The 20,860-nt window shown below is 37.1% G+C and overlaps 1 protein-coding gene across 1 annotated transcript in view; it reads left to right on the top strand.

The window, feature by feature from the left end:
• Window positions 1-2,155: 2,155 nt before the first annotated feature.
• NOC3L (NOC3 like DNA replication regulator) overlaps window positions 2,156-20,860 on the top strand; it is a 29,575-nt gene continuing 10,870 nt past the window's right edge. The window contains exons 1-11 of the mRNA XM_069460233.1: window positions 2,156-2,245; window positions 3,207-3,414; window positions 6,943-7,075; window positions 7,817-7,974; window positions 8,566-8,622; window positions 11,042-11,172; window positions 13,092-13,253; window positions 13,450-13,543; window positions 14,685-14,860; window positions 15,718-15,846; window positions 19,253-19,384. Of these exons, the coding sequence (XP_069316334.1) occupies window positions 2,237-2,245; window positions 3,207-3,414; window positions 6,943-7,075; window positions 7,817-7,974; window positions 8,566-8,622; window positions 11,042-11,172; window positions 13,092-13,253; window positions 13,450-13,543; window positions 14,685-14,860; window positions 15,718-15,846; window positions 19,253-19,384 (1,389 nt within the window). The 5' untranslated portion in view covers window positions 2,156-2,236. The remainder of the gene's footprint in view (window positions 2,246-3,206; window positions 3,415-6,942; window positions 7,076-7,816; window positions 7,975-8,565; window positions 8,623-11,041; window positions 11,173-13,091; window positions 13,254-13,449; window positions 13,544-14,684; window positions 14,861-15,717; window positions 15,847-19,252; window positions 19,385-20,860) is intronic.

Raw genomic sequence — 20,860 nt, 5'->3', positions numbered from 1 at the left:
GAGATAGTGTAGCATCAAATGCAGCAGAGAGATCCAGTGAGGTTAAATAAGAAAGAAATGATGTAATTCACTGCACACAGAAAAAAACCCACAACAATCTGGAGGTTCTTGGTGACCTAAATGAGATCAGTTTCAGTGGAATGTCATGGGCAGAGCCAGATAGGTTCTTAACACACTTCCCAAAAGAGCTCATAGGAATATCTGGATATAATCCCTGCGATGCTAGTTTGGGATAGCTCAGGGACCCTTCTCAGCTCAAGTGTCCAGGAAATCTCTAAAGGATCTAAGAAGATCTGGAGCCCAAATCGGGCTTGCCAGTGGATTGAGTGAATGGGAGATGACACAAGCTAGAGACAACAGAATTAAGAAACCAGTAAGATTAAATGAGTAGGAATCATGTAAATTTCCATTTTTAAGTTTCCTTTCAAACAATAGACTGTTCAAATTCAAGATGGGAGAGATTTAGCTTGGCTACAATTGCTTAAAAATGATCCAGACATTTTAGTTGATTATACACTTAAAATGGGCCAAGAGTATGACACAGTTCCTAAAAAAGCTGGCAAAAGCTTAGGCTATGATAATAGAGAAGAGGAAGTGGAGACACCAAGAGAATACTATTTAATACTTTTTCTGGAAATAGGGGCAAGCAGGGAAAGAAGAATATGAATCAGCAATTAAAGGAGAGAAGCTGCACCACTGAACTCCAGCCTGGGCGACACAATGAAACCTTGTCTCTAAAAAAGAAAAGAAGAGGTAAGTTTATTAGAAAAAAATTTTAAAGATGGAAGAGATTTGGTTGAAGGGAAGCATCTATTAGCGAAGGAAAAGGTAGGGGAAAGGACACAGGAGAGAAGGAATAATTAGTAATACAGAGTCTGATGAAGCTGGGAGGAATAGGTTTTGAATCGGAATGGGGATGCCTCATCCTTGGAGAGATTGGAGGGGAGGCTGAAACGATGGGAGTGACTATGAATGTGTTGATATGTTTGGGAAGCAATTCAGGCACTTGGGAAGAGCACGGACTGATGTTTTCAATTTGTTTGATGAAGTAATACTCCAGGGGGGACAGGCTCTGCTGTTTCAGAGACTGGAAGGAGAGAGAGCAAGGGGGAAGTTGGAAGGGAAGGGAGGTAGAAAGAACAGTGCCAGAAAGAAGGGGATTCTTGCTCTTTGAGATGGGATCCAGAAACTGGCAAGTCCACCCTCCTCCCGCAGTCTCTTTAAGACCAATACCAAAGGGCTCAGAACCCTTGGAGCCTCCCTCTGCTGGCTTCCCTCGCCTGCGCAGGACTGCAAGGTCAGACTCAGTGCCAGGGCTGTGCTCAAGGATCATACTTCTTTTTTTTTTTTTTAAATAAACTGTAGTGGAATTCTTAAATTTATTCAGGGAAAAAAGTCTTTGAGAGACAAGCATTTTGAAAAATATATTATTCTTGCAATGCATAAAACTTAAAATTAATGACTTCAGTGGGATTACTAAGCAGACGGGAGAATTTACCCAAAGGTTATAGTTGTAAAATACTGAAATGCAGATGAGTCTCACTGATATAGTTCCCTATCAGACAATGGCTAAAATTAAAGCAAAAAATATTTCAAAATAAAATATCAAGCATCACACAATTTTGAGTGACGGAAAGTGAGAGAAATCATTGCCATTCCACAAACACACCCAGAGTGCCCGGGGAGGGGCGAGCATTACACAAAAGGAGTAACTGCTCCCTGTGCTTAAGACTGCCCTGAGGGAAGACTACGAAAATCAGTGTGTATGACCGGGTGAGATAAGCAACGTGAGGAGAGGCACAAAATGCAGCATGGTGACTGAAAAATCCAAGCCCTCTCCTGAGAGGAGGAGCCCGATTTCCCCAAGATTTCGTAAGAAATGGGGCGAAAGTCAAAGAGTCAAAGGCCTTTGTAAAACACCCCCGCCCCGTTCCGCCACGGGCCACCCACCTTTGGCCCCGGCGCTCTCGGGGCTTCGCGCGTGCTCGTACGCGTGCGCACGCCGCGGAGCCGCCAGCTCAGGGCGGCGAAACCAGCATCGCGAGAGGGCGCGCCCCCGAACCTGCTGACGGAAGTCCCGCCTCCCATTTCCGGCGGCGGCGGATGGGGCGGGGCTGGAGGGTTCTTCCGGCTAGCGAAGTGGCGCGGCTTTGGCACGTGTGCTACTCCCTGGGATTCCTGGATTACCCCTGCGCCTGGTGAATTTCTCGGGCCGGGTCTCTCTTCAGGCGTCAGGATGAAGGCAGTAAGTGTCCTCAGAAGCCCGGTCCCCGCGGGCTAGGGCCCCTCTGGCTTACGGGGTCGCTGCCTGGTTTAGCTTTTCGGAAGGCTGTCACTCTTGTATATAGGGGGCGGTGGTCTAGCTTCGGGGCTTCCTCCGAGCTGTATGCGCTGTCAAGTTTCTCCGGGCTCATCCTTCGTCGCACACGGTGCGCATGCATAGCTTAAAGGGACCATGATGAGACAGTAACGGAGTTTTGCATCCATGGGATTTCAGACTTTGAAGGGGTCTTTAAGATCGTCTTTCGAACCCTTTTTCTACAGATGAAAAGCAGGGTCTGTATGATGTGAGCCATGGTACCTATCCGAGACGACTCCTTTCCCCCCCATAAAGAGCTAGGAAAGCAAGTGATTTGCCCTGGTTCTCACAGAAAATTAGAGCTAGTCCTGGGATTTGGATTTCTGAATGAGGGGTTACCAGCAAGAGAGGTGGAATCCAAAGATCCTAATTGAGTTTTGCCCTAGTTTAGGGGTCTTTAAAAAGTTGCATAACCTCTCTGACCCTTAGCTTTTTCATCAGTAATGTGAAGATACCAGCATGATAACTAAACTGTTGGAGGTGATTTGTTAAAACACTTTGTGAATGGTAATAAACAGTATATAAATTTCAGTTATTATTAGAAAGCAGCCAGCATTTTGTTCTCTGTACGTTAAGCTACACTTGTTAAACTAGCCCCGAATGGGGATTTACCGTTACAGATCAGTGGTTCTTAACCTTTTTGGGGGTCTTAGATTAAGACCCATTCTGTAAGATTAATGCCATAGTTTTATTTTAGCTCTTATATGAAAGATCCATGGCTATGAGGCATTAAAATTGTGGAATTGGTTCTGATAAAACTTGCAATCAATTCTCTTTAACTTGATTTTAAAAATAAAACAATTTAAATTTATGGGTATGCGGTGTTCATTCTGCTTTTGTTTTCTAGAGAAGAAATAAAAAACAGCTCCCAAGCTTTCGAAAGTTGCTAAAAACTAGTAAAGTCAAACTTGAAAACAAGCTAAAAAATAAGCAATTTAAACAACAAAGCACTCTCAAGAAGTACCGAAAAGAACAGAGGAAACTAAGGCAAGCTGTAAAAGATGCTGTGTCTAAGAAACCAATTCCACTGGAGGACCCAAAGGATAAACGACGAGGTAATTGTGAAAGCATTCGTGGGCTCTGGTTTCCATTGATTTATTCTAAAGTGTTCTTTATGGAAATAACTTTGCCTTCTAGGAGCCACTCTTCTTGTTCTCAGATCTTCGTAAGAGTAGGTAAGGATAGTAGTCCTATATGCTTTATCACAGTCAGTATGAGAAAACAGTTTACAATAATACAGCATTCATTTTGAGAAAGAGCTAGCCTCTGCTTTTAGTTTGTCTAGAAAGCAGACCTGAAGATGCAATACTTGAATAAACAAACTCAGAGTAGCCTTGTAAATAAATGTTTCTCATTCTCTGGCAGTTAGTTAGAGAAGAACATTGCTTGTTTAGGTGGGTGTGGTGATGCAGGCCTGTAGTCCCAGCTACTCAGGAGGCTGAGGTGAGAGGATTGCTTGAGCATAAGGACTTGGAGGTTACAGTGAGCTATGATTGCACCAGCACACTCTAGCCTGGGCAAGATATCGAGATCCTGTCTCAAAAAAAAAAAAAGAACAGTGCTTGTTCCTGGTGCACTCTTCACAGTGTTGCCAAGGTACACTTCCTTTCTAAACTTCTGGCTTTCTTTTCACTTGGAAACTTGGAGTAAACTTTAGTTGTAATTGTTGTGGTTATTCTTTTGTAAAACTAAGAACTCTAAGTGGTCAAAATGAGAAAGGAATATGACTATTTTGAGTCAGGCTAGTTCTTCTACAACTTTACTGGTACTTTTAGGGTATTCATATTTGACTATATCTAATTATTAAATAACTATTCAGTTTTCCCATGTCTATCATATTCTCTTAATCCTGATGTATTTAGTTTGATCCCTTGGCAACATATTGTGATATGTAAAAGGTCATTGGACCAGAAGTCAGGAAATGTTGGCTTTTCTCTTGATTTTGTTACTAGCAGTGTAGCCTGGGTCAGTTACTTAATCTCTAGGTGTTCGTCTGTAAAAAATGAGATAGATAGCTGGGCAAGTCCCAGGTACTCAGAAGGCTGAGATGGGAGGATCACTTGAGCCCAGGAATTTGAGGCCAGCCTGGGCAACATAGTGAGACCCTATCTCTTTAAAAAAAAAAAAAAAAAGGAGTGGTGAGGTGGTTGAGTTAGATACTTTTAAAGATTTCTTCCATCTAAAAAGCATGATGTGTTAATAGTTACATATTAAAAATAAAAGCAAAAGATTTCTTCATTCTTCATATTTAGCATCTAAGTGAAGTCTATCAGGCAGTTGGATGTGAGAGTATAAGTTTCGAGTGAAAGACCTAGGTTAGAGAGAATAGTTTTGGGAATTATCAGCATGTACATGGTAGTTGAAGCCTTAGACTTGAATAAAATCACCATGGAGACTGTGTAGCATGAGAATAAGAGAATCTACAGTAGAATTTTAAAGAGCTCCAACATTTAAGAAATGGTGGAGGAAGAAAAATCTGTAAAGAGGTTTAAGGAAGAGCCAAAGAATTAGGAAGGAAACCAGAAGTGTACAGTGTTTTGGAAATCAAAAGAGGTATATTTCAAAAAATAAGGAAGCTCTTTATATTCTAATATGACATAGTTAAACTTGAAAAGTAGTGTGTTGAAGCATTTGAAATTACAGGCAATCACTTTATGTATATATTTACACCATTTGAATAAAAAAAGGAAAAAATATATATATACTCATAAGCTCATATAACCTATCAGCAAGGATTTTAAAAAGGAAAGACATGTACTTTCCTTTGATTCAATAATTTTACTGCTAGAAATTCATCCTATGACTATATTTGAAAAAGTTCACTAAGACACACATACACACACACACACACACACACACATACATCGATATATGCCCAAGTGTGTTCATTGTAATACTGTTAATAATGGGAACCCCCCCCGAAAACCCAAAACCCCCAAATAATAAAAATGTCTACCAACAAGGAATTGTTAAATGATATAAGTGTACTCTGTGTGTGTGTGTGTGTGTGTACGTATATATATATATATATATATATATATGATGGAATACTATACAGCTGGTAAAACTGAGGTAGAGCTATATTCTATCTAAAAGATCTACATGAACTCTGCAAGCAAATGGTGATTACTATCACATCCTGCTTTCTTCATTTAGGTTCTTTAGATTTTTTTTTTTTTTTTTTTAAGCAGCTGCATATTTTTCTTTCACACGGAAGTTCATTTAACCAGTTTATATTTTGGTAAGAAATTGACAGATTGCCTGCTGGAAAATGACTTGACTATCTTAAAATGCTAATATGAAGAGATCAGTGATTTGGAGAGGTTGAAGTATAGGAGAGAAAGAGCTTAAATGACAATAATGCGAGAGAAGGCAAGAGTTTTGGGGATCCAGAGCACAGGAGGAGACACATGTCCATCTTGTTTTAAGAGAGGAAAAAGGAAAAGATTGATGCAAATGCTATTGAGTTCAGTGTGGGAAATTGAAAGAGTTTCTAGCTCATGGATTTTCTTTTCTCAGTAAAGTAGCAAGCAATGTCCTCTGTTGATTATGAAGTTAGGTAGGTGATGGGGTTAGAAGTGTGAAGACAGATGAAAGATTTAGAAAGGTACTCTAGGGACGAGAGAAAGCTGACCAGGGAAATGCATCCATTGATGGTATGTTTGAGAAATGGAAGGCTCATTTAAAATAGATAGGAGTGCCATTCCGTGCAGTGTGTACCTTTACATAGCAATACTTACCAGTCTTATTGGGGTCAGGAAGAATTATAAAAGTTCCATTAGGGAAGACACTAAGATTATCTTGTTCATAGTTGAATCTTCAGCACTTAGAACAGTGCCTGGCACTGAGTTAGTATTCATTTTTTTTTTTTTTTAATAAAAAAAAGAAATGGAGGAAGAGAGCAAGGGACAGAGAGAGGGAACAGATCTGTAGTTGGGGTTTTGTTAGATGTGATTGCCTGAAGTATAGAAAGAAAAGTAGTTGAGGATTTTGGCAAGAGTGTGGCTGAAGTAATAGCCATGCAATGTAAGAGTGAAGACAGAACACATTGGTAGATAGAACATGGAGTTGTCAAAGGATTGGAAGTCTGTATATTTAGTTTAGGAAGAAGTGCAAAGAAGTAACTAAATGAGAGCTGGAAGGACAAAAGGTTGTGGTCAGAGAGTGGGGTGAGCACCAGGGTTTGGGATGTGGCCCTTGGAGAGGGTAGTTGAAGTGGAATGGAAGTGAAAGTCATCAGAGATGAGAAGGAGCTAAGCGGCTAGGTCATTGGTTCTCAAATGCCCTAAAAGGCATCTCAGAATGTGTGGAGTTGTTTATTTTTTTGCATGTTAAAATGACCTGGGAATGCTCCTGATGTTTAGATTTCAGGAGTCGAAAATACTAGCATTTTTCCTAGCTCATGACACCCCAGTACAATAAAGAATTGTCCTGCCCAACATGTCAATAGTGCTTCCATTTAGAAACACTGGGCTAAGGTATTAGAAAAACAAGCTTTTCCTGTTACAGACACAAAAATGCAGAGCTCCACATCTCTAGTACTTGTTTGTGATTTGATTTGATTTGATTTTTTTATGGAACAGGTAAAAGGATCGAGAGGAAAGAGGAAGAAGAAGAGGAAGCCCTTCCATTAGATATGATGGATGAAGATGACTTACAGTTAATGAAAGATTTAGGACAGAGAGCATCTTTTCTAACAAGAGATCTTTCTTCTAGGTACTACTGCATTTGGGTTATAATTATTCACATCCTTTCAATGTTAAAAACTTTGTTCTGAATTTTAACTTAGGTAGTTAGTTTAAGATGTTCACTTCTGAACCATAGTACTCTGTTACTCAGTTTATTTCATACATAAAGGAAGTTTATGAATAAGACAAAGTAATTTTACTTAGTTTATATCTTTCTTTTGAGTCTGAAAAGTGAAGTACAGTGAATGGGGGAAGAATGCTGTTCTCAGTTTGAGGCATTGGCAGAACACTCCTGAGTTGTTTGTGGCCATGATCTCACTTACTCCTCGTTACCCTGGTAGATAGGTCTTATTTCCTTTTCCAGAGAGGAAACTGATACTTCCCCACAGTCAGAAGTATCAGGAATTTAAACTTACATCTTTTTAACTCCAAAGTTTATGCTATCCTCAAAAGATTTTGGGAAAGTAAAAGAGTCACCCTTGGGTCTGTGGAATGTTCTTTAAAAAGAATCTGCTGTAACTTTCACCTTTATTTTGCATCTGAAGGGGAAACTAGATGTGGCTGTAGTTTGAGTCTTTGTGGTAGGCTATTTACCCAGTTCATTTATTCACTTGCAATTTGAGTGCCTGGTCTAAGTGATAATATCTATACAGCTATTGAAGGTTAGCTTGTGGTTTATTTTTCTGTACTTTTAAAATGATAGGTCTCTATTTTCGAGGTACCTTTTAAAATATATTAAGACTGAAAATTGAATTTTTTTTTCCTGTAGTGAACCTGTTCATACCAAGAAACGAAAGCATGAGCGCGTTATAGATAAATATGAAAAAATACCAAGAACTCTACAGACCTCACCAGAGAAGGAACTGATTCATTTACTTCCTATCAAAGATAAAAGTGGTATAATCCCACAGACCAGGGAGAAGCCAGGTGAATCTGTTCAGCCGGTTTATAAATTAAACTTTTAGCTCCTCACTAATATCATGTGTTTTTTTCCATTCAGAATTTAATTTTGTTTTGACTTTTACCCATGTCTACAAAGTTGGGGTAGCTGCAATGAGTCATATAGCAAGCTTGATGATTTTGGCTAGAATTACAGATGATTATCTTAGGTGTCCATTTGTATTGTGAGGACATCTGCTATAAGGTTCAGGTGATTTTCTTTTCAGAGAGTCTGTTTCACCAAATGAAATTAGAACATGTTAGCTATCCTTAATTAGCCTTTTATTAATATATTTTTTTGTGTGTATGGAAAAAGCACGCAGAAAAGTATAGAAATCAAAGATGTGACGTTACATGGTTTATCACAAAGCACATACCCATGAAACCCATCCAGACAGGAAACAAATACTGCCAGTGTCCAGAAACTTCCCTTGTGCTCCCCTCACTTACTAATTCCTCTCTCCATAAAAGTAATTACTGTCCTTAGTTTCGTGGTAATGATGTCCTTGTTTTTTTTTTTAAATAGTTTCGTCACTTAAATGTGTTATCAGAGTTTTAATACACATATTTTCCATACAGTTATTGACAGTAACAAAGATGAAGAGGATCAAGAAGAAGAGATGGAACTTGAGGAAGGTAATGGGATGCGTCTTTATAGTTAGTATATTGTTAACTGAGAATTACTTTTTTTGCATAATAGTAAATGTGAGATAATTTTAGGTAAAATCTTTAATGTACAGTTTGGAGCACTGCTGATGTCAAGGGCATTTTGAAAATTTTTCCACATTTGAAAGTTTCATCTTGTTGAATTTTATTTTGTTTGTTTTATTTAAAACATTTTTTTACAGACAGGATCTCACCCAGGCTGAAATGCAGTGGTGTGATTGTAGCTCACTGTGGCCTTGAACTCCTGGGCTCAACCTATCCTCCCATGTCAGCCTGTGGAGTAGTTGGGACTACAAGCACATGCCACCATGCATGGCTGATTTTTAAATTTTTTGTACAGATGGGATCTCGCTATTTTGCCCAGGCTGGTCTCAAACTTCTGAGCTCAAACAATCCTTTGGCCTCTCAAAGTGCTGGGATTATAGGTGTGAGCCATTGTGCCTGACTTATTGGGTTTTAAAATTTATTTTATTTTTTCATATTTATTTATTTATTTATATAGAGACAGTGTCTCTGTTGCCCATGCTAGAGTGCAGTGGTATCATCATAGCTCACTGTAACCTCAAACTTCTGGGCTCAGGGGATCCTCCTGCCTTAGCCTCCCAAGTAGCTCGGACTAAAGGTGTGCACCATCATGCCTGGCTAATTTTTAAATTTTTATAGTGACAGGATCTTGCTATGCTGCTCAGGCAGGTCTCAAAATCCCGGACTCAAGAGATTCTCCTACCTTGGCCTTCCAAAGTGCTAAAATTACAGGCATGAGCCACTATGCCTGGCCTTTTTTTTTATTATTATGGAAAAATTTACACAATTATATTTGTAATGTCTAGGCATGCATGAAGAGTCTTATAATTGTTACTGTTCTGAATTTTCTTTTAAGAGAAGGACCTACCTACGTTCACATAACTATTAATTTTTTTAGCTTTAATTACAAGATTCTGTGGTATGAAGTCATTTTGAGTTTGTTTTTAGAGCAGTTGTACTTTGTATATGTCTGTTTTAGATAATTTTTTAGATAATTGAATGTGGGTTTCTTTTTTTTTTTTTTTGAGACAGAGTCTCGCTTTGTTGCCCGGGCTAGAGTGAGTGCCATGGTGTCAGCCTAGCTCACAGCCATCTCAAACTCCTGGGCTCAAGCGATCCTACTGTCTCAGCCTCCCAAGTAGCTGGGACTACAGGCATGCGCCACCATGCCCGGCTAATTTTTTGTATGTATATATATATTTTAGTTGGCCAGATAATTTCTTTCTATTTTTAGTAGGGACGGAGTGGGGGGGGGGTCTCACTCTTGCCCAGGCTGATCTCGAACTCCTGACCTCGAGCGATCCACCCGCCTCGGGCCTCCCAGAGTGCTAGGATTACAGGCGTGAGCCACCGCACCCGGCCTGAATGTGGGTTTCTAATGTCTAGAACAGTTTTTTTTTTTTTTTTTTTTTGAGACAGAGTCTCACTTTGTTGCCCAGGCTAGAGTGAGTGCCGTGGCATCAGCCTAGCTCACAGCAACCTCAAACTCCTGAGCTCAAGCGATCTTCCTGCCTCAGCCTCCCGAGTAGCTGGGACTACAGGCATGCGCCACTATGCCCGGCTAATTTTTCTATATATGTATTTTTAGTTGTCCATATAATTTCTTTCTATTTTTAGTAGAGACGGGGTCTCGCTCTTGCTCAGCCTGGTCTCGAACTCCTGACCTTGAGCGATCCACCCGCCTCGGCCTCCCAGAGTGCTAGGATTACAGGCGTGAGCCACCGCGCCCGGCCTAGAACAGTTTTAACTAATAAAAGTTAAACTGAAAGAACAAATATAATTGTTTGAAACTGTATGAGTTTGGGATTTGTGACAGAAAAACTGGTTTAATTTTACTTTCACTTAGCAGACCTCATTAGTAGTATAAATGAGATTACAGGTCAACTATTTAAGTGTTTTCGGTCATCCATCATAGACTCCTTAGAGATTATGCTTGTGTGTTTGTTAAATCTAGTTCCCTGTGAGTTTCTTAAGGTAGACATGCTTTGTTTAGTTCAGAGTACTATACAGAGTTGAAAACAAAGGAGAATATTTAAATCAGAATGTCCTTTTCCTTAATTAATATGAATTATTATGGGTTTATTAGAATAGAAGTTAAGTATATGAGCTCTACAGTCAGACTGCCTGGGGTTGCATCCCATTTCTGTTACTTTCTTTCCCTTTGCCTTAGTTTTCTTATTTACAAAATGGGTCTAATGATAGTACCTGTCTTACATGATTTTTGAGAGGATGATGTATGGTAATGAATACAAAATTCTTAGCTATCATCATTATTAAATTGTCACAAGAACATTATTTTATTGCTTAAAGTTCTTGGATACTTGTAAATAAAGGAATATTTAAGGGGAAATCTAATTTGTTTCAGAGATCATTGAAGATCCTATTCAAGAACTGACCGTAGAAGAACATTTGATTGAGAGGAGGAAGAAACTACAGGAGAAGAAACTGCATATTGCAGCCTTGGCATCTGCTATATTATCAGATCCAGAAAGTAATGTAGGTAATATTAATTTCTTTAGGCTCTTTATATTAGGTATGGTACAAATGTCTAATATATTAAGAGTCTCTTGTTTCCTATAAGCATGCACTAAAAGGAAAGGCATTAAATAACCATAGTAGCTGGGTTAGAGTAAAAGAGTAGACAATCTTAGCTTAATCCTATGTCTGAACTTAATTTCTTTTGTGATCTTAGAAAAGTCACTGAAACTCTCTTGAGTCTTATTTTCCTCATCTTTCATATGAAGATATGGACTTGCTGTTGTAACTCTAAAAGTGGTTAAGTCTATAAAAATTAATCATATTAGAGAGGAGGGACCTTCTTGCAGATTTGCTTGACTGACCTATAGAATTTTTTTTTTCTTTTTTTGAGACAGGGTCTTGCTCTGTTGCCCAGGCTAGAGAGCAGTGGTGTGATCATAGCTCACTGTAACCTCGAAGTCCTGGGCTCAAGCAGTCCTCCTAAGTAGCTGAGACTACAGGCACATGCCACCATGCCTCACTAATTTTTCTATTTTTTGTAGAGATGAAGTCTCACAGTGTTGCCCAGGCTGGTTTTGAACTCCTGGCCTCAAGCAATCCTCCCGCCTCAGCTTCCCAAAGTGCTGGGTTTACTGGTGCTATAGAGTTTTTAATAAGGAACATGTTACATAGAAGTCAGTGAAATTAGTTCAGGAGTATTTATAAGTGGAAAATATCTTAAGTGAAATAGAAATTCATAATTCTGATTATGAATTATTGGGCCATGTGTATAGTAGTGGAAGTATAGTTACAACACTTGAGGTTCACTTTTGGCCCTGCTAAGTATAATAGTATCTGTGAGACTCTGGGTTAGTGATGTTACCCAAGACTCACTTTCTTCATCTCGAAAAACAGGATGGTATCTATTTCAAAACTTTGTTGTGGGGATTAAAGGATAAAAATATATGAAGTTACATAAAGTGATACTATTAGTCTTGTTATGTAAGTGTCCCAGCATCTTACTATGACAAGTATTTGTGTACTGAATGATAAAATAGATTATTTACATTTACAGAAAAAATTTTGTGTAGTATGCTTTGGAGTGGTATTTGTCATTTTCTAATAAAGTGAGGGGAAGATCTAGTGCAGAATAAAGAGGGGGGACTTGGAATGCTTGTATTAACTCATTTAATCATTATAAAACCATGGAGATAAGAGCTACTGATGTCTATCTATAGCTAAAACATTGAGCCTTAAAAACCTAATGATCTGTTCCAGATTTTAGCAGCCACTGGATTAGGACCCAGGTCTTCTACTCTGGAGGCTTATGCTCATTCACACAATTTGGGCATAGCAAGTAGGTGGTGGCATATTTGTCTTCCTAGCAATGGTAAACATTGCTGACCTACCAGAACCTACCTTCTTAAGATATTACTCCATCAGGCAATAGTAGTTCAGAGCAATCACATTAACTGAAACCAATTTTTTACTTCTGCATTACATCATCATAGGCAAATATTATCTCTGTATCAGTCTTGTTGAAGCCAAAGTTAATGTGGCCATGTTATATTTAATTCCCAATTAACTCATGTGTATGTGGATAATATATTTGATGTATGTAACATTTTACTGTATGTCAAAAAGTGATTTTAGAAAAATAGGACATGCATACTTTAGAAAAACTCAGTAAGAGAATTTCTAAAAATGGGTAAATTAACAAATTTAAACTTTTATTAAAAAGTCTATATTTTTCTAACTGTGTAACAAAAAGATGATTACCTTATAACTTTAGTGGTTTATCTGTGGATAATGTGAGCAGTATCTGAGTTCTGTATGGCTTGACTAAACTCTCAGTCATTGTGTGAATTCCACTTGTTGTGCCAGATATAGGGCTGTTATCTTTTGATCATAATTGTTTTGCCATGAATTCTCTTCCTAATAAGTTATTTCTTTAATAGATTAAAAAATTGAAAGAATTACGTTCCATGCTGATGGAACAGGATCCTGATGTGGCTGTTACTGTTCGAAAGCTGGTGATAGTTTCTCTGATGGAATTATTTAAAGACATTACTCCTTCGTATAAAATCCGACCCCTCACTGAAGCAGAAAAATCTACCAAGGTAAGGTCAGATATAATTATTATATAAAATAAGCTGAGAATTTGGAGAACTAGGGATGGAAGAAACAGTAGGGTTTGTTTTGTTTGTTTGTTTTTTTATAGCACTGGGCATATAGTAGGCACTCATATTTTGTGCTAAGTTTTGGGTTTTAATATTCTGATTTAAAAAAAATGATTGATCTTTTTGGCCTTTTCAGATGCGCAAAGAAACACAAAAGTTGAGAGAATTTGAAGAAGGCCTGGTTAGCCAATACAAATTTTATTTGGAAAATCTGGAGCAAATGGTTAAAGGTATGTTAGACATATCTTGAAAGTGTGTAACATACTTAGTTTTGATCACGCATGTGAATTCTATACAGTGTTCTGTGCAGTGAGAAGCAGGTATAGTGTATGGACGGGGCAGAGTCTAGAGTCAGAGTTCCTGGGTTTAAATCCTGGCTTCACCACTTACTACCTATGTTATGGTAAAATTATAGTCTTTTTGTGCGTTAGTTTTCCTATCTACAAATGGGAATAATAATGGCACTTAACCTTACAGGACGATAAATTTATAGATACAAAGTGCTTAGAATTGTGCCTAGCAGGTACTAGGCAGTATATTTTTCAGCTTTTAGTATTATTGTTGCTGCAGTCCCTTACCTAGTAAGGAGTTGTATGCTTGTTGAATTTATGAATAGTTGGGATGTATTCTACTGTTATTTATTTGGAAACACCACAGTCAGAGAAGGATAACTTGAAATGGATGTTTGAATGCCTTGAAAATGGACTTATGAGTCATTTTTTCAGGATGGTAAATGCTTCTATTAAATTCTTTTTTTCTTTCTTCAGAAAAGGAAGGGTATAGGAAAAATTGGGGAGTGAATAGGGAAGGAATTTAGTTGTCTAGGCCAGGAGCTTTCATCTGACCTAGTTGGGCTCATTTACTCCACTCATTTACTAAGGATCATCCAGTTGCTATCAGCTGGAAAAGGACCACCGAGTCCTATTGGCCCAATGAGGGGGTGAAGGTGGTGGAGTATAGTTGTTAGGTGGGGGTGGGTGGCATGGATATTGCTTCCGTGCTCTGGTGTTCTAGCTGGAACTGGTGAGACGCATATGTCATTTTTTAAAAAATGTAGCCACACTAGAAAAAGGAGTAAAAGGCAAATTAATTTTAATAGTAAATTATATATATCCAAATTATCATTTCAACATGTAATCAGTTTTAAAAATTAGTGTGATGTCTTATTGCCACTCACATTTGGCTAATAGCCTGTGTATTGGACCTTTTCTAAGCATATTGAATTATTATGAAGTCTCTAAGGTTTTTTTGTTTTTTGTTTTTTTTTTTTTTGGTGTGGTAAAGTATACATTTATTGTAAAAGAAAGCCAACTAGTTTAAGTTTTGACCAGTTAGTAAACTGAGTAACGACTGCAGTTATCTTTTGATTAGATTGGAAACAAAGGAAGCTGAAGAAAAGTAATGTAGTTTCCTTGAAGGCATACAAAGGACTGGCAGAAGTGGCTGTGAAGAGCCTGTGTGAGCTATTGGTGGCACTACCTCATTTTAACTTTCACAACAACATCATTGTATTGATTGTCCCCCTCATGAATGACATGTCGAAATCGGTAGGTTACTCTAAATGATTATTGCTGTTGTCCTCAATGGAAAATTCTAGAACATGTGATTTTTTTCCTCCCACCAAATTCTTTCGAAGCTGTTATTTATTGGTAAAATAGTGTCAATTTATTAAACTCTGCCTCTTTAAGAAAGTTATTTGAACATAAGTCTAGTGCTGTGGTTTTCAACAGGAAGCAGTTTTATCCCCCCAGGGAACATTAGGCAATGTCTACAGACATGCTTTACTTTTTCTTCTTTCTTTTTTTTTTTTTTTTTTTTGCTGGTCAAGTGGAGCAGTGGGAGTGGAGGAGGAACAAAGGAATCTGTAACTGGTTGTGATCAATTAGTTGTAAACACCACTGCACTCGGACCAACCATTATTTCTTATTTTTTTATAGACAGAGTCTTGCTCACTGAGTGCAGTGATGTGATCGTAGCTCACTGCAGCCTCAATCGAACTCCTGGGCTCAAGCAATCCTGCTTGAGCCTCCCAAGTGTCTGGGACTACAGGCACGTGCCAGCACACCTGGCTAATTTTTAAAAATTTTTTTGTAGAGATAGGTATTACTATATTGCCTAGACTGGTCCTGAACTGGCCTCCTCAAGAGATCCTCCCACCTTAGCCTTCCAAAGTGCTGGGATTTCAGGTGTGAGTGCAGACATTTTTGAATGTCATGACTGTGGTGGTAGGGGAGTGTTACTATTGGCATTTAGTGGGTAAAGGCCAGGAAAGCTTTTAAACATCGTACAACACACAGGACAGCTCCCCAACAAAAAAAAATTATCTTACCCAAAATGTCAATTATCTCACCCAAAAGTGCTGAGGTTGAGAAATACTGGTTAAGAGTAACATTTTATTTTTCAGATATCTGAAATATGTTGTGAGGCAGTAAAGAAACTCTTTAAACAAGATAAATTAGGCCAAGCTTCTCTTGGTGTAATTAAAGTGATTTCTGGTTTTGTGAAGGGCAGAAATTACGAAGTTAGGCCAGAGGTAAGTCTTTTTCTTTTCTTACTTTGTGTTTTATTTCTTTTTAAATTACCAAGTTAATTTTCAATTGTCATAAGAAATTTAATCTTTACAGAAGTGTAAAAAGTGAAAGTACTTAAATATCTTAAATGCAAGCAGTGTTAACAGTTTGACATTATATCCTTCTAGATGTTTTCCTGTGCAGATGTAGGTGTATATGCTTACTTATATTTTAAAAGAAAACATGAACCTATACTATGAAAACTGTTCTGGAACTTTTCATTTCTGTATATTGTGAACTTATATGTAGGGTTATCCCATTCTTTCTAATATTTGCCATAGTATTCCATTATATAAATATATAGCTCCCTACTTGATGGACAGCTGACTGGTTTCTAGATTTTTGCTGATTTATAGTCAATGTTGAAGAGAACATTTTGGCCATGTTATTTTTTTCATATTGTGTGAGTATTCTCTGAATTAAATTTCTAAAGTGTAGATACTAGATTCAACAGTAATCACATTTAAGCACTTGAGAGAAAATGTCAAGTTGTCCTCCAGAGACATTTTATCACTTATGTTCCCACTAATGATGTGAGTGTCATTTCCCTGTTACCTACCCAGAATGTTACCATTTAGTCTTTGTTAGTCTTATTGGTGAAAAACTATATATATATATTGCATATATATTTATTTATACATCTTTATTGTAGTGAGGTTTTGCTTCCTTCTATATATTTATTACTCATTTGAACTTTTTGTCTGTTTGTATTATTTGTCAATTTTTCTCCTCAGTTATTTACTTATTTTTAATGACTTGCGATAATTTCTTAGTACATATCCATTTCAATAAGTATCTGCTATGTGCCAGGCACTTTTCTATTATAGGTCCTGGGGATAAAATGGTAACAAAAGAAATAAAACTGTGTGTTTATGGAGCTTACATTGTGTAGTAAGAATATCAACTCTTTGTTATGTATGTGCAAATTTTTCTCTATTACTCTGCCTTTTAATTTTGCATTAAGCCTTAGATACGAGGTTGTATTTTTGTCATGCATAGAGCCTACTCAATCTCTAGATTTATAGGTTTTCTCCTCCCTGATTTATAATTTTAATTTTTATATTTAAATATTTAAGCCATTTGACATATTTCTGTGTGGTATGAAGACAGATTTAATATATATTTAATATATGTAATGAATATATATTTCATATATAGTTAATATATATTAAATATTTATGTTATGTATGTATTTGAAATAGACAGTTATTCCATCATCATCTTTTTCTAATTTAAAATGCTGCCTTTATTATATACTAAATTCCTACCCACACAAAATTTTATTTCTGAACTCTTCTGTTCTATTGAGTAAGTCAGTCCTCTGCAAATACAATACTATTATAATTCACGTAGCCTTATATCTGTAGTTTATTTGCATATCTGGTAGGATTATACTGATCAGAATGGGCATAACTGATAAAAGACATGGACCATTATTTTTTCTCCAAAGTAGTCTTAGTTATTTTTGTATATTACTCCAGATGGAATTTAGAATCCCGTTTTTACTTCCTTCTCTCGAAATAGTCCACGCAAAGAATCTGATTGGAATTGATTCAATGTGTAGATTAGTTTGGGAGAATTATAATATTTACAGAATTGATTTTTTTCTCTTCAAGAATATCATGTAGCTTGCCGTTTATTTAAGACTTATTTTTTTATTTTATTTATTTATTTTTTTTAAAGACAGACTCTTGCTCTGTTGCCCAGTTGCCCAGGCTGGAGTGCAGTGGTGCGATCATAGCTCACTGCAGCCTCAAACTCCTGGGATTCAAGCAGTCCTCCTGCCTCAGCCTCTTGAAGTAATTAGAACTACAGGCATACGCTGCCATGCCCGGCTAATTTTTTAAAAGTTTTTATAGAGATGAGGTCTCATTATATTTCCCAGGTTGACTTCAAACTCCTGGCCTCAGGAGATCCTCCTGCCTTGGCCTGCCAAAGTGTTGGGAATACAGGCACGGAGCCACCGTACCTGGCTGAGACTTATGTTAAGTGAAGTTTTATAGTTTTCTTCATTTGGGTCTTAGATACTTTTATTAAACTTATTTTTAGTAATATAGTATTAGTTGTTAAGCTGATATTTTCTACTGTTCTATTTGCTAATTTCACAGTCCTTTGCCATGAAATCGCTTTTATTCCTTAAAAGTAATAATTTAATTTGAGTCACTAAAGTATAAATATTGGGCTTAAGGAACAGAGGATATTCAGAATCTTTATTTAGAATTATAGAGTGATCAGATGATAAGGCCTGAACATGAAACTTGATCATAGGGAAACTCTTAGATTTTAGTGATGCTGGAGGAAAAACTACATCCTTTAATTTGGAGTTATTTTTCATTGGTAGGTAATATTTTATGACCACATAAAATACCTACAAAATATTTGAAATTGATCTTTCTGCTACCTAGAATGACTTCAAATTCACTCTTTATGCCTTTAGTTATTTCTTGTTTTCATTCTGTGCTTTTAGCTCTGTAATCTGAAATACTCAGCTTTCTTCCAAATGTGCATGTTGGAACATCCAAATAATACAAACCTGTAGTTGTCAAGGTTTTGTTCCAGGAATGTTGCTATGCCTGCAGGAGGTCAGTAGGATGGTTTTTTCCAGAGAAAGTATAGGATTTTTAAACCCCTTTTGTTTTTTGTGTTTAAATATGAGACTGGTTGCTGTAACACACAAAATGCCAATTTTCAAATTATATAATAGTTTCTGAATTTTTGAAGGGCTTAAGGCAGTGGTTGTTATTTTGGTCCCTGGATCAACATCAGCTGGGAATTAGAAATACAAATGTCTGGGGCTTCACTTCAGACCTACCCCGGAGGTGGGACCCGGCAATTTGTAGTTTAACAGGCCTTCCAGGTGATTCTGATGCTTGCTAAAGTTGGGGAACCATTGGCTTATAGGAAAATAAGTTGTGTTCAGATTACTAACACTAGTCTTCATGTTATTTTTTCATTGGGAGAAAAGGATGAAGATTAGTTCTGTTAACTGCAAAACTGAAGCAGGTTTGGTTGTGGTCCAGACCTTTTTCTGGTCTGTTTACACTTCCTAATCCTATCCACCAATACCAAGTGATGTGTTCTCTCTTCCTTTATACTCATTAAACTGCAAATAAAGTTTTATATATTTAGCTAGTATTTAATAATGTCCTTTTGTGTACTTACTAGTGTTCTTTCATAGATGCAAGTTACTGAATATGATTAGCAAAAAGATAATAGAACTTTGCATAAAATGTGAATAAAAGATGTTTCAAAGTTTTTTTGTATGAATGAAGAAAATAACATTGTTAAGTGCTTACTTTTCTATGTAAAGTATTTGAGGGTAGTATAAATATTAAAATGTGTATTCGTTTTTATTTTTTTAAATGTTAGATGTTAAAAACATTTTTGTGCCTAAGAATCAAGGAAGTAGAAGTGAAAAAAGACACGGAGGACATTAATAAGCCAAAAAAGTTCATGACTTTCAAGGAAAAGAGAAAAACTCTATCAAGAATGCAGAGAAAGGTTTGGCTTATTTTTTTTGTTGCATTTAAATATTCTGTTTGTTTCATTTAATCTTAGATTAAAATCATAGTATAGGCACAGGTAAATATAGTTACATCATAAATATAAAAATTTCAAAATCTCATATTTAGAGAATTTTACTTTTCCCAGTTAACTGCAAAGAAATGTTTTCTTAAATCAGTTGGGACTGATAATTATTGGCAAAGAGAGGAAAGATATTTTTGACAGGCTGGCCTTTTAGATCAGTTTAGAATTGTGATACACAGATTTCCTTCCTTAACAGAAAGATGCATTCATGTGAATTTGGCAGCAAAGTGAGTTTCTGTTAATTGACTCATGTTTCTTTATCGGTTTATATTTTAAACCTGGGTTGAAATTCCAGACCCTTGTTTATTTACTGAGACTTTGGAAACATTCTTCTTGTTTTTTTTTTTTTTTTTTTTTTTAAAGAAATGGGACTAATAATAGGACCTACCCTGCCCTACAGGGTCATTGTGCAGTTTAAACAAGATGATGTATGTAAAGCGCCTAGAGTTCATAACACTGAGTGTGCTTTATAAACATTAGTCGTTAGTACCACTGCCATCATTTTTATTCTTATTATCACTTCTTAAAACACTTCTAAACAATTTATTGGAGTTATCAAGTTGCTTGTAAAAACAAAAGAAAAAAAAATTTCCAGGGGTATTCATCTTTTTTTTTTTTTTTTTTTTTTTGTTGAGACAGAGTCTCACTTTGTTGCCCAGGCTAGGGTGAGTGCCGTGGCGTCAGCTTAGCTCACAGCAACCTCAGACTCCTCGGCTTAAGCGATCCTACTGCCTCAGCCTCCCGAGTAGCTGGGACTACAGGCATGTGCCACTATGCCCGGCTAATTTTTTCTATATAGATTTTTAGTTGTTCATATAATGTCTTTCTATTTTTAGTAGAGACGGGGTCTCGCTCTTGCTCAGGCTGGTCTCGAACTCCTGACCTCGAGCGATCCACCCGCCTCGGCCTCCCAGAGTGCTAGGATTACAGGCGTGAGCCACCGCGCCCGGCCGGGGGGTATTCATCTTTGAACGGGTATAATAAATTTTGAAAACATGAGAGAAGTATCAAAATAGACTTAATAATTGTAAACAAATAAAGTTAAATATTTTAATTATTTATACTATCCTAATATAAGTTGGATATCTGTTAGGAACAGCAAGTATACAGCTGTGGTGGGAAAACAAAGACCCATTAAGAACATGGCAGCCTTTAACAGCTTCTCATGAGAGAAGGAAACTATTCTTCAGTCAGTCCCCGGTGGCTCAGGTAGCTTAGCAACCATTGTTTGCTCCTCTTACAGCATTAGGATATGGGGGGAAAATGGTTATTTTATTGAATTTCTGTATAGTATCTGGTTTTATGCATTGTATGTAAATGTGATTAGGAAGTATTGATGATTGACTTCCATGTTATAGGTGATTTAACACTAGGAATTATTTGGGGGCT

Source organism: Eulemur rufifrons, chromosome 28 (genome assembly GCF_041146395.1).
Source record: "Eulemur rufifrons isolate Redbay chromosome 28, OSU_ERuf_1, whole genome shotgun sequence".
NCBI lineage: Eukaryota > Metazoa > Chordata > Mammalia > Primates > Lemuridae > Eulemur > Eulemur rufifrons.
The sequence above is the reverse complement of the archived record's forward strand: the minus strand, read 5'-3'. Positions and strand labels throughout refer to the sequence as shown.